At 42.1% G+C, this 13291-nt stretch overlaps 1 protein-coding gene across 3 annotated transcripts; it reads left to right on the forward strand.

Annotated features, from left to right (window-relative positions):
• The first annotated feature begins 1169 nt into the window (after positions 1-1169).
• On the forward strand, positions 1170-13162 carry CLN8 (CLN8 transmembrane ER and ERGIC protein). Of its 3 annotated transcripts, XM_018088894.2 has the most exons (4): positions 1170-1250; positions 2575-3213; positions 3604-3967; positions 13038-13162. In XM_018088894.2, exons 2-3 carry the CDS (start codon positions 2626-2628, stop codon positions 3916-3918), a joined length of 903 nt encoding a protein of 300 aa, XP_017944383.1. In that variant the 5' UTR covers positions 1170-1250; positions 2575-2625; the 3' UTR covers positions 3919-3967; positions 13038-13162. The 3 variants fall into 3 exon arrangements, with proteins under 3 accessions (XP_017944383.1, XP_017944381.1, XP_017944382.1); XM_018088892.2 differs by lacking the exon at positions 13038-13162 and having other exon boundaries at positions 3604-6601; XM_018088893.2 differs by lacking the exon at positions 13038-13162 and having other exon boundaries at positions 1185-1264; positions 3604-6601.
• The last annotated feature ends 129 nt before the right edge of the window (positions 13163-13291 follow it).

The following is a 13291-nucleotide window of genomic DNA, read 5'->3' on the forward strand; positions in this document are numbered from 1 at the left end:
TCTTGCCCTGCATTTACTGCTGAGCCTGGTCCTGCTGAGGTTACTGGTGGTGAAGTGGCAGGTGTGCTCCTCCTGTGAGTCACCTCAGTGGCACCCGGGTAGTGTCGGGGCGTGTAAGCAGGGCTTCCGCCGAGCCCTGCTGTCCCTTGGGGCTGTGCAGAGGAGCTCGGAGGGAAGGTGCCTCACACCCAGCGCATTAAAAGGAGGCAGAAGCTGTAGGTTTTGTGACCGGACTTTTCCAACAAACAGCTGTTGCTGCCTGTACCGCCACTACTGAGGTGGTGCACGGACAGATCTTACTTCGCACTGAGCCTGGGGGTCCGCAGGGACAGGGGTATCACATTAGCAATTAGAAGCAAATCCACGAAACCCCTCCTGCCCAGTTATCCTGCTGCTGTGGCAGAACCCTGTTTTCCGCAGAGAATGGCAGCATTTCCCTCTTCTCCTCTGGAAAACGAGCGCGCGTCAGACTTCAGGACAGATTTCCCAGCTCTGGTCTCTCACCACCTGTAGACCCAGTTTAGCATGTCAGCTGCTGTAGGCCAGTACTCTATGTGTGAGAAGTTGTGGCTTGATTTGTCTTTTTTCGGTCCCTTTTTTGAGGAATCCCCTGGTCTGCCGTGGGACTGAGCTTTTCCCTGCCAAAACTCGCAGTCCCTGCCAGTGACTCCCTTTGAAGCCAAAGTACACGGCGGGTGCGGGGCTGGCAAACAGCCGAGGAACCCTTCCGGGGTGGGTTCGGTGACCGCGGGAGATCCAGCCGGGCTGAGTCACCGGGATGACAGCGTCACTTGTCACAAGCATGGAGAAAATCATGGAGCAGAACACCACGACATCCATTTAATAATTTGCTGCTCTTAATGAAACTGGATAATTATGGGCAAAGATATTGGCTATGGCATGGCTAATACTTCTTTTTTACTACTGTTCTTGCTGAGCAGGCTGGTGAGCGTTCACCTTTCCGCGGCGGCGCCGTTCAGCGTTGCTGCGAGGCAGAGACGCGCACCTTGCAAACAAAGCTCCCCCCGCCCCAGTGGTACCGCCGCGCCTCCCCGGCCCCGCTGCGCGCGGGTGGTTGTTGCGACAGCGGCGCATGCGCAGAGGGCGTGCGGCGGCGGCGGGCGGTGCTGCAGGGACCGGCGGGTCGAAGCAGGGTCGGGGCCTCCCGGGCCGGGCCGGGCGCTCCCGGGGGCCGGAGAGAAGTCTCCGAGCCGGGCAGGGCCGTCCCGCCATCGCGGGCAGCGCTGTGGGTGAGGAGCAGCGGGTGCGAGCGGGGTTTGTGTGCCGGGACCAGTCTCCGGTCTGCGTGAGGGGCTCGGCGGGGGCGGACGGGCGGGGTGTCGGTGTTTGTTGCTGTGCCGTGTCTCTGCGGGGGCGGAGGAGCCGTCACGGCCCTGCTGGAGCCGGGGCTCATGGCAGTGGGTCGCGCTGTTCAGGGGCTGGTCGTGCCGTGGGATCGATGTGTTTTGCTCCGGTTTTCCCCCGGGAGATGAGGGAAAAGGTGCTGCTGGGACCTCAAGTCGGTCTCGCCAGGTGTGGGCGTGGGGTGGGCGAAGGGCCTTCGGGGCTCGCAGCCCGCCCCCTCCTTGGAGCGGGACGCCTGAGCGAAGGGCAGGGCGAGCAGGTGCCTGCGGGATCCGGGCTGTGGTGGTGGGATTTGCTGCCTGCTGAAGTAAGGCCGGAGATTCTCACTGGGAGCTCTGCCTCTGCTGTTTTTTGTAGCTTTTTCATCTGGTTCGCACCAGACTGCTAAACGCGTAGCCGTATTAAGCATTTACAGACTGCGGTGGGTCTTGTGGTCATGCTGATGTCACCTGTATAATTCATAAAACGAGTTGGCATTCAAATCTTTCAGTACTGCCTGGCTTTTCTCTCCCCACTTATCTTTGTTTTTGAACTACAGTGTATTCAGGAAGTTTCAGCTAACTTGAGACACTTGGTGCTGGGCTGTTCTGTTAATTACACTGATGTTGCTAATAATATATAATAATGTTGCTTGTTTGCATTCCATAGTCTCTTTTCATTTTTGAATATGTTTTCTGTTGGAAAGTGGCTTAATGTTAAAAACTGATCGCAGAGCCTTTTTTTAAGCCATGATCATGACTGTTCCAGTGTAAGTGGTCCTGCTTACTGCATTAAGTTTCTGTAGTTTTATGTCCTGGATCTGTATTTGAGATACTGATTTGCACCTAAAGCCATAGGAAATGGTGGAAAATCAGTGAAGGAAAAGCAGGGGAGTAGTACAATAACTGCAAAATACTGTTGAAATAAAAGTTTCATAAGTAACAAAACAAGATTTGCTTCTTGTATTTTGTCTTCCTCTTTCTTGCCTTCCTACTTGACCCTCTTCTGCTTTTGCTTCAGTGCATTGCTTTGTACTAGTACAGATTTCACAGGGTGGTTGTTAATCTGAAACACGTTGCTTAAGTTTGTCTGTCTACCTGTCTTTGGGATGACTGCCTAATGGCAACAGGACCAAAGTCATAACTGCAGTGGATGTGAGTTCTCTGTGGTTTAGAAGCTGTGTATATGGATCACTTGAAAATTCATTAAATATTTTTCTCCTTGTTCCAGATGGAAGAGTTCATGGTTTCTGGTTTACGTAACAGCAGAGGCTGAATAGGCATGAAGGAGACTACAGTGGGAATGAAAAGTGTCAAAAAAGAAGAAATGAGTCCTACAAATGATGATGCAGTGTTTGGGACCATTTTTGACTGGGACTATCTCTTATGGGAAGTTCGTTTGACAATTATAGCTGCTGGTTTTTTAATCTACTTGGGAGTGTTTCTTCTGTCTCACTGGTTGTCTTCATGGAGAAGTACCACTTACCGTGCCTTGCATGCAAAGGAGAAGGTGTTTTGGAATATGGCAGTCACACGTGGTGTGTTTGGACTTCAGAGCTGTGTTGCTGGGTTATGGGCTTTGCTCATAGATCCCGTTTTTCATGCTGACAAAGTGTATTCACAGCAAAAGTGGAGTTGGTTTAACTGTTTAATAGCTGCTGGATTTTTCTTGCTTGAAAATGTAGCAGTCCATGTGTCCAACATTGTTTTTAGAACATTTGATGTGTTCTTGGTAGTTCATCATTTGCTTGCTTTTGGTGGCTTGGCTGGTCTGGTAATTAATGTGAAATCTGGACATTATCTGCCTTTGATGGGAATGTTGCTGGAGATGAGTACTCCCGCAACGTGCATTTCCTGGATGCTTCTGAAGGTAAGAATTTGATAATTTTCAGATTACGTTTGTCTATCAGTTTTCGTGCATTTTACTTGTCCATGTAGGTAATCTGTGTGGTTTGTCTGGATAACTTCTCGTCAAAACTGTGTTAATCCAACTGATATCCGTGTTATTGCCATACCTCCTTTTGTAGTGATGGTATTTCTGCAGTCCTCCATATAGGTTTCTGTGTGGTGCTGTGTGCATGTGCACTGTGAGATGGTATAGATGTGTACTGAGTTTGGGATGCCATATATATGTGGAAAAAATGCCTGAGAGCATGTGTTTGTGAAAGCTGGATATTTGCATTAGTTGTACAGATTCCTCAGTTCCTTATCTTGAAGTAACAATCTCACTTCTGCATACTTTGTGTTCTTGTTTTTCTAGGCTGGCTGTGCTAACACCTTTTTCTGGAAGGCAAACCAGTGGGTGATGATCCACCTGTTTCACTGCCGCATGATTCTTACTTACCACATGTGGTGGGTGTGTATTTTCAATTGGAATTCTGTGGTAGAAAACCTGGGACTTCTTCACTTTATTGTTTTATTCTCGGGATTATTTGCCGTTACACTAATACTTAACCCATACTGGACATACAAAAAAACTCAGCAACTCCTCAGCCCAACGGACTGGAACTTTGAAAATAAAGCAATGGAAAATGGAAAATTAAATGGTGAAACACAACAAAAGAAGAGGATATAACACTGAAGCAGCAGTTTCCTAGTGGGGTAACGCAAAAGTACAATGCGAAGTAATTCCTTGCATGTCAACTAGAAACTTTTGCAAGAAGCTCATTGACACAGTGATTCGTTGCTGGTAGCATTCTGTATGCATCAGAAGTATTGAAAAGCATTGTTTGTGTTTCATATGTGCATACACATTAGAACTTCACCCTGTTAGTTATGAATTATGCCAACAGTTTTGTCAAACTGGGCAGTATTTCATAATTTAGTAGTGACATGCTCCCTAATGGCAGCCTCTGTCCTAATGCTTCAAAGTGGCTTCACAGTTGTCTGTTAAGCTCAGCTTGAATCAAGTTTAGCTTGAATTGTATTTCACATATGGCAGAGATGCTGATACTGGAGATTACGTTAAGTTGTTTATTAAGATCAATTATGACCCAAGTTAGGTATGCATAGATACCTAATTCCTGTCTGCCAGTGAATCATTCCAAGTAGCTGAGCTGGTCAGTGGAAGAATGCAGTCATAGCATAGGTTTCATTTTTGTTATTTGTTGGTTGGTGGGTTTGGTTTTTTTGTCGTTGTTTTTTCTTTTGTTTGTTGGGTTCTGTTTGGTTTTATTTTGTTTGTTTTTTTTTTTTTTATTTCAAGTTCACTTGAGGAACAGGAAGATAATTGTTTGAGTGTTCACTGTCAAAGTGAGTTGTAGTTTCAGGTTGCCCTCAGTATAGGAGGAGTTTGTATTCACCAAAACCATGCATGTGGGGATGCACACATTTGTTTTATGTGTAGACTAGCTAGGTAATCATAGTAATCCCTTCTGGAATTGAAATCAATGAAATACAATTGGCAACAACAGGATGTGATTCTGCTTTGTCCTTCAAGACTGCTGCTTGATTAGTAAAATTATTTTATTTGTAAACTCCACTAGTTCCATTAATGCTCCTGTTCCTCTTATTTTTGGAAATGCACTTAGTTTTAGAGGATTTTAGAATCTGAGATGACTCCTCTGTGTAGGAAAGCCCAGGTCACCTCCTGTAGAGTTCAGTTGTTCTTTTAATGTTTTGATTTACCTTTGAAGAGCATACAAAATGACACTAACAATCTTTTGTACTTTATCTGTCACATCACAAAAATCTGTCCTTGACCTGAGTAATTTGGTTCCTTTTTAGATAGGGACTAATGTCAATGGATGTTCTCCCACTTAAAATATTGGTCTGATGATTCCTGGGTGAAGTGTTGGGAAGTGGATTAAGGGATAAAGATCATGATAGAAGTGAGTGACGCCTAGTGGCAGGAGAATGACAAAGATACTACTTTTGGTGCACAGAACTAGTAAGATAAAAAGCCTCTTAATTGGAACTGTGTGTGATACAACTGCTACACAGATTTATTTTGCAAAGCATAAGACTGGGCAAGTGCAAACTGTGAAGAATTTTAGGTCAAGCCATGGGTTAGAGACTTAGTGTACTGATCTGTGGTGGAGCATATTGTTTTAAAAGTGTAAGGAAAGCACTCTTTGATGTAAACGGTCCCATTTTATTAAGTTTTAGTGGCAGTGTCTTTGATTTTGTTCTAAGTGAAGGGAGGAAACTAGTGGTCAGGTTGTTGTGTTCCCTGATTCACTCTGTGTGAGCACAGAGTTGAATTACTGCTCTGTGAGGGAGAGGAAACGTGTTTCTATTAGGTCACAAATGTATAGCCAGATCCTGTTGATAATGATGAAGTGGTGAATGTCTGAAATTGCCCATTCAAAGCTATGCTGAGAGGGTGACCCTCAATAGAGAGGGCCAGTTGTTTTATATAGCAACCCTGTCTGTTATTCTGCTTATACTCAATAGAGAACTTGGAGCTGTCTTCTTACTCCTAAACTGGGCAAAATGAGGTTGCCAAGACACTACAATGTCACCTCTCTGGGCACCATCCTATAGTAAAAAGAGTTCTCTAAAGCTTGAAATGATATGCCTCTCCTGAGGATTTGTGTGGGGGAGAGTACTGTTGTAAGTACTTTGGAAGAAAGGAGAGAGATGAATTCCTTGGAAATGGAACTGAAAAAATGTGATCTGAATGCATATGTAGCAGAAACCAAACCTCACTTCCAGGAGTTCCAGGGAGAAAGGCAGAGGGTAAGTCACCAGTGACCAGGTATGGAAATGATGGTGTGCTCTATGAAGCTTAACATTTGAAGGTTTGGATTCAATAAAACAAGGTAATAATTGTAAAAGTCCCAGCTACAGGATTCTGAAGAATCCTAACAGAAAATGGAAGCATCAGAAGTAGTTCGGGCCAGGTGTGTAATTCTTATAGTGGCTGGCTAAAGGAGGGGAAATTCTATGTGCTAAAATAAAAAAATATGGAGAGTGGGAGTTAGTAGTGAATTTGTGACTGAAAAAAGGAGACAGATGGAAATTTATGCCATGGTACCTGATGTGTAAAGTTTAATATTTTGTATTATTAATTTGTTTAATTTTATTAAGTGGCTTTTACATATTTCATTAAAATTATGTTTTTATCATCATAATGCAGTCTTTTTAGCTTGCATCTTAGTGTGAGTTTTTTCATGCAAAGAGCATTATGGAATATCTTAAATCTTTTGCATGTCTTAACTGTATAATGAATAATACCTCGGAACACCTGTTAACCTAAACACTGGTAGACCTTCTAGAACAAGAAAGCCATGCAATAAAAGAAGTAACAGCACTCATTTATGTTGGTTTGCTGGGATTTTACAGGCCAGCTAGAAATACAACATGACTAAAATAGACAACCTTTCTTCTTCATCTTGATGTCTTAGAGTTGGAGTTACCGGTTCTGTTACACAGAGCCTCTTTTTTTATACTACAATATAAAAAGACCTTTTACAAAGGTGTGTAGGGATTGGACAAGGGTAATGGGCTTTAAACTGAAAGAGGGAAGATTTAGATTAGATATTAGTATGAAATTCCTCACTATGAGGGTGGTGAGGCACTGGAACAGTTTGTGCAGAGAAACTGTGGATGCTCCGTCCCTGGAAGTGTGTTCAAGGCCAGGTTGGATGGGGCTTTGAGCAACCTAGTCTAGTGGGTGTTATCTCTGCCCATGGCAAAGGAGTTGAAACTAGATGATCTTGAAGGTGCCCTCCACCTCAAATAATTTTGTGATTCTTCACTGCCTTTTGGCTGCTTCCTTCAGGAGGATTTTCTGGTTTATTATTGTGGATGACTGTCTTATTGCTCTGAAACAAGCCTGAAAAAGTTCTCAAACTGAGGGTTTTGGTGTCTAATTACTTTTACAGCTAAGTACTGCTTTTCAACCCAAAGTTAGACTAGCCATAGCTTGCTTGTAAATTTTGTTGATGTGAAACTAATCCCAGTCCCCTTGGGCCTCTAACTTGGCCTCATCCACAATCCCATGTAGAAAAATTCACAGTCAGCTTTAGTAGTGGCTGGATCAGGTCACAAGGTTTGCTGCTGTGGATTTGGAAAACTCTTGCATAATATGATTTCGGGTGAATTTTTTGTTTGCCAAAGTGACTGTTGGGGACTTGGTTCTGCATTCTTGTTGAACAAGCTTATTTGAAGGAGTGCTGTTTGAAGCTTTTTTTTCTAAAAACCCACGACAACCCAAACCAACAAACTATGGTGGGGGTGTTCGGTTGTTCGGTTTGGGTTTTTTTTAAAGAAAAATGTCTGATCTAAGACACCTTGATCAGGCATCTGGTTCTTTCTGTCTTCAAACAACATTCCTAAATTACAGTTTGTGTTTTCCTCCGTTTGTGTCCTATCATATGTTTTTTTCCAAAACTTGTCATCATTTCCCCCCAGCCCCCCAGTTTTTCTATAATATTTACTTGCAGTACTGGTCATGATCTTGCAGCCTTCACATTACCATGGCAATATTTTTGTCTAGTAGTTTTCAGCATTTCCTGTCAGGCCCATCTTTCACTAAATAGCCATGTCCAAATCTTTCAGGTTTTTTGCGTTTCCCTGAACACATTGATTAAATATTGATGTGATGTACAGTTATAAGAAACCTTTTTTAACCTCAGGGAGACTTACACTTAAAATGAATTTAGAAGTATTAACCAAACTCAAGTCTGCTCTTATACAATGTAACATTTGCTGAATGATACAGCATCTTTATGCTGTGTACATAAATAAAAGTATTTTATTGAATAGCTGTCTACTGTGAGTTTAATTTACTGATTAAAAAATGCCTATTATGTTTTACTTGCTATTTGTAGCTTAAACAGTTTTTGCAATGCATGCACTAAAAAAATTGATTTGTTTGTTTTGAAGTGTTCTGCTAAAGTTGACAAAGATATATCATACTTTTCAAATACCATATCTGTGGAAATAGCTATAAAACCTAGTAAACTAATGTTCCTTCACCAGCAGTTAACATATTATTCCCATGAGCTTGTTCAGAACACTAGAAGTTGTGGTATATATAAGTATGTATTAAAAAGAGTTAAAAAAACATCCCTTCTGGCTTGTGTATCTGAAGTGTGTGGTCCATTTTTGTATTAGCCTCTAACTGTGAAGACACTTCATTTGGTACCACATGACACACCATGGTTTAGTATGAACTACCAACAACAAAAACAACATAAACACAAACAAACACCAAAAACTTTTCTCATTGCAAAAAAATACAATTCTAAACATTACAAGTGTGTGTCTTGCATCGTGCTTTGCAGGAATTCCTGATGCTTTTTCAGCATTGTTGAGTTAAAGGAACATAGCATCATTACTGGCATTTTAATTATTCTTATAAGAATACACTGCACAAGCAACTGGCTGGCTGCCTCTGCACTGAAGTCCCCCAGATTAATTGAAGCAGAAGCGAGACATTCATGTGTACAGCTCCGCTAACTGGAATGTGTGTGGGTACAGACTGGGATGAGAAGAACAATGTATAATAGTGTTTGTATGACTAAAGTCCCTTTTTTTTTTTGGTAAATAATCTGTAAAATTAATTTAAATGTTATTGATTTTTGCTATTCAGGTGTCTTCAATTAAAAGGTCAAATTTTACTTATTAGTTCTTACTATATTTCCCAAAAAGTATTGGAGTACACTTAAGCTGACAGTGTTATCAGTTACAATCTTCTGATCTTGTGTCATGGCACTGGTACTTAAGTTGGAACACAAAAATACAAGCAGTGGTCATTAATTAAGTAAATTATGCCTGTTGCTGTAGTTTTCAGCCCCTAGATGGGTTTCCAGTGTTGGAAGAAATGCTTCATGCTCTGGATCTGATTGACTAATTAGTGTGTTCTGGTAGTACCACAGAGCAGGAACAAGTGTTTTTTTCAGCACATTGTGCCTTCCTGTTTTCCCAAGCTGAGCAGTTGACGAATGAGGTGGAATGACAAACATAGAGCAAACCTGTAAGAACACAGCTGTCCTTGTTTATAGCTCAAGATGGCAAATGGCAAACAGGCCAAGCTTGAAAGGAGTATTGCCTGCTCATGTGTCCACAAATAAGAAGAAAGCATGGAAATTGGCTGTACCATTGCTTGCTGCTATTGTGTGTATGTTCTGATGAGTCAGCTAGGGTCACTGCTGAGTCCTTAGGGATATGACCTGAGCAGAGAGTGGAAATTTAATATAGCTTTATCAGATGCATTACTTCTGGTCTGATATATTTATTTCCTCATATGATTCCAGGTTCCTCTGCTTCCTTGACTTCTTGGCTCACATGAGTATGCTGTAAAAGCCAGCAGTGTTTTCACCAGTATGTCGCCTGATACTTACTGTGAAGACTTGTGAGGTTTTAGTACTGGTAGTTGATTGTGGCAGCTCCAGGTACTTGGCCTGACTTCTATATTGCTCCATAGATCTGCAACTTCTCTCTCCTGCTTTGCTGCTTCTGCTGCCAAAAGCAGTTTACCATGTGAACACTGCATTTTGTCACCAAAGCTGTGTTCACTGAAATTTAAGCATGGGAATTGCACAAAGCAGGCTACAAAATATACCTGAGAAAGGACTAATTTTGTACAAGGTAGAGGGTTGACTTTCCTACGTTTCTGGACCTTGCAGTTCTGTCAGGATCTTGTAAGCATAAATCAAGATTATAACTGCAATACCTTAAAAAACAAAGCCATGCAGGCAAACTGTAAAAATACATAGAGTGCTTTTGCATGGCAGTTTGCATAGAGTAGGCATAGAGCATCTAACGAGAGTTTGCTCATCTTGTTTTGTGGGTCATATTTACATGAAGAAAGTGTATCCTGGAAAGCAGCAGTAGCCTTGCTTAGGAGTCATAAGAATTAAATGCAAAAAAATAACTGGGGGGCTTTGGGATGAGGTAGCTGGGACTGGTTGTTACGTTGTCCAACCAGGTTTCAGTTGGACATTGAATATGTAGTTTGTCCGATGCTTTAACTCTTCCTTTTTTTTCTCAGGACCATATTGTTTTAAGGTATCATTGTGACACCAGTTGGGGCTAAGGTTAAGGAACTTGTTTTAGGACATCAAAATTCCCAAGCAATATACTGCCCAAGGCTGAAAGAACCTGAAGTCTGTTCTAATTTAAAGTAATTTATTCTTGTATTATCACTGCCTTTTTATCTTATGTAATTATTTTTTACCCCTGGAGACTTATTTGCATCTTCATGACTACAAATCAATCTGCTCTTTTATTTTCCTAGCCATCCTAATACTCTTTGTTTGTCATTTTTCCCTCCTTAAATTCCTTTTCATTATATGTTAGCAGCTTAGAGTTGTCCATAGCATTTGATATAAAGTCTTCCCAGTATCTTGTATTACACTAGTACCTCCTTTCCACCCCTGGGAACAGCTCTACTTTGGCCAAAGGCTGCATTTCAGGGTTGCGTGACCTCAGGGCTTCATGATCATCTGGTGAGAGGAAATTCACTTAAGTTTTTCCCTTCCTCAGCTTCAGAATGAAACAGAACCATCAGAGCACAGCAAAATAACTGAAAGTAGGAATTTTGTGTTATAGAAACATCTTGTGCATATGATTGTATGGTGCCCATGTGTGGGCAGTGGGGGCTGCAGGGGGCTTTATGAGGAGAGGCTGGGGCTGCCCTATGCTGGACACAGATGATTCCAGGTGGCTCTGACCTACCACAGCTGAGGAGGGACACCCTGGAGGAAACATATGTAAGAAAGGACAAAAATACTGCACAAAAGTGAAGAGCGAGGGGAAAAAAGTGAGAGAAACAGCCCTGTGAGCACCCAGGTCAGTGAAGAAGGAAGGGGAGAAGCTGCTCCAGGTACCAGAGCAGAGATTCCCCTGCAGCCTGTGGAGGAGCCCTCGAAGGAGCAGGTTTATCCTGAAGAACTGCAGCCTGTGGGAAGGACCCACAGTGAAGCAGCTGAAAAATGTAAGGAGGAGGAAGAAGTACAGGGAGGAGCTGTTATAGACTGACCCCAGTTCCCATCCCACTGTGCCCCTCAGGGTGGGAGAGGCCAAGGACTTGGGAATGAAGGAATGATGTTGAGCCTGGCAAGAAGATGGAGTGGAGGGGGGAGGTGGTTTTACTTTTGTCTTTGCTACTCACCATCCTGTGTTGAGTCTGTTTGGCCCATGACAGTAGTTGCTAAGGAATCATTCTGACCCACACGGTTTCCATCTTATTTTCCCCCCTTATCCTGTTGACAAAGGGGAGTGAGAGAGTGTCTGGGTTGGGGTCTCTCTGCTGGCCAGGGTCAACCCATCACAAGAAGTTAACTTGTACTGGTATGCTCAGAATTGACAAACTGTCTCCCAGTAGTAGTGTTGGTGCTTCAGGGAGACCTGGAAGACAAGTCAGCAGTAGACAGCATATCAGAATGTGAATAAGCAGTGCTTTTATAAAAACAAATGTTATTTTTGATATAATAGTCTGAATTTAAGAAAATTATATGGCTTGCCTTTTAAAAAGTGTTGTCACTCGTCTGGTTTGGTAAAGGGAAGTAAAGGGCACCTGTAACTTTACAAGAGTCCAGCATGAATTCCACAGATGCTCAAGTTAAGCCAGGTTGTTGGATGTCCTGGCTTTGAGTGGTTTCTGAGGGATTACAGTAAGCAGATGGCATACTGTCTTAATGGGGGACTCCTGAGAACAACAGGAGAAACAACTTCTGAATTTCCAGTGGATAAATACTCCCTAGGAAAAAGTGCCAGCTACATCAGCTGTTAAACAGAAGGAAGAACCTGAGAAAGTCTGGCTTTGCTGGAGAATGATAACCTAAGTTTTAATTTCCTTATTCAGATTTTGTGCAATGTTTTGGAAAGCAAGCCATAGGAATGATGTCATATATCCTTAGGTGTCATAAATTTAGGTTTACATTAAACCATGCCAGTTTCCATGGAGAGAGACAAAAGAGGCCCCATGTTCACAGCACTGTGTCATATGGGGCCAGGACACTGTCCAGTGTTGATGGTGTCCCTAAGATGCCCAGTACATGTGCTGGAGTAGATGTATGGTAGAGATGTATGGGGTAGCTGACCTACGTATACTAGCTTGGAGGCTAGAAGTATCTTTGCTGAAGCCCCAGTAATCAGCAACGAGAATAACTAAATTCTGGTGAGGCCTCATGCAAGGATCACCAGGAAAACCAATTTAAATATCAGCTTCTTAGAATCTGATTATAAAAAGCTTCATGTTAACAGTGGAAGCAGACATTATCTGCATTCTAATTATCGACAATTAATTATGGGTGAATAAAAATTTAATTTGTGATTGCAATTATTAGGGTGCTAATTATTGCTGCTAATATTCCTGCCTTAGAAAATAGTAGGAAAGTGCAAGGTATTTTGGAAGTTAGTTTTTCTTTTTTACAAGTTGATCTGCTATTATTGGATTTGTCGAACAAGGTTTCCACAGTGACCTTTTATTTGAATTAGAGAAGGATATTTACATATGGTCACCAGAATCAAAGAAGTGGTTGTCAAAGATCAAAAAGGTTCATAAAAGAACTCTAGGAAGGATTTGAATTTTGTCTCTCTAACAGTGAAAGGTAATTATGAAAGGGAGAATTTAATGCACATAGTGAGCTGGCTGCCAAAAGGAGAAGGATATTTCTCGTGAATGGTATTTTTAATTGCAGAATCAAACTTGGTCTAGATATGTGTCTGTTCTTTAACATGGCCTCTAATGATAAGGACTTATTTAACAGTGTGCTAAAGACTGATTTCCTGTCATTTCAGCTCCTGAAATTATAGCTGGCTGTGAAGGAAGTGCTACACATTTAAAAAATTACAGAAACAACAGGATAGAGTGGTGTCTCTACTGGAAGCTGAACTGAATGCCATAATGGTATTCCTGTCCTTACCCTTTACATATGGCCCAATTTTTTTGTTTTCTTTCTTGCATAGAACCTATAGAGCTATGTGAGAACTATTTTGAGTTCATACTGTGATGAACTGCACTAAAAAGAAATAACTTTGTGAAAATGGAAACA

Source organism: Manacus vitellinus, unplaced genomic scaffold (genome assembly GCF_001715985.3).
Source record: "Manacus vitellinus isolate BGI_N305 unplaced genomic scaffold, ASM171598v3 scaffold_11_pilon, whole genome shotgun sequence".
Lineage (NCBI taxonomy): Eukaryota > Metazoa > Chordata > Aves > Passeriformes > Pipridae > Manacus > Manacus vitellinus.

What these genes read in the sequence shown, in the direction of transcription:
- CLN8 (XM_018088894.2), top strand. Translation starts at nt 2,626, where the DNA reads ATGAAGGAGACTACAGTGGGAATGAAAAGTGTCAAAAAAGAAGAAATG. An exon ending in TTTCCTGGATGCTTCTGAAG is followed by an intron (nt 3,214 to 3,603) that starts GTAAGAATTTGA and finishes TTGTTTTTCTAG; the next exon opens with GCTGGCTGTGCTAACACCTT.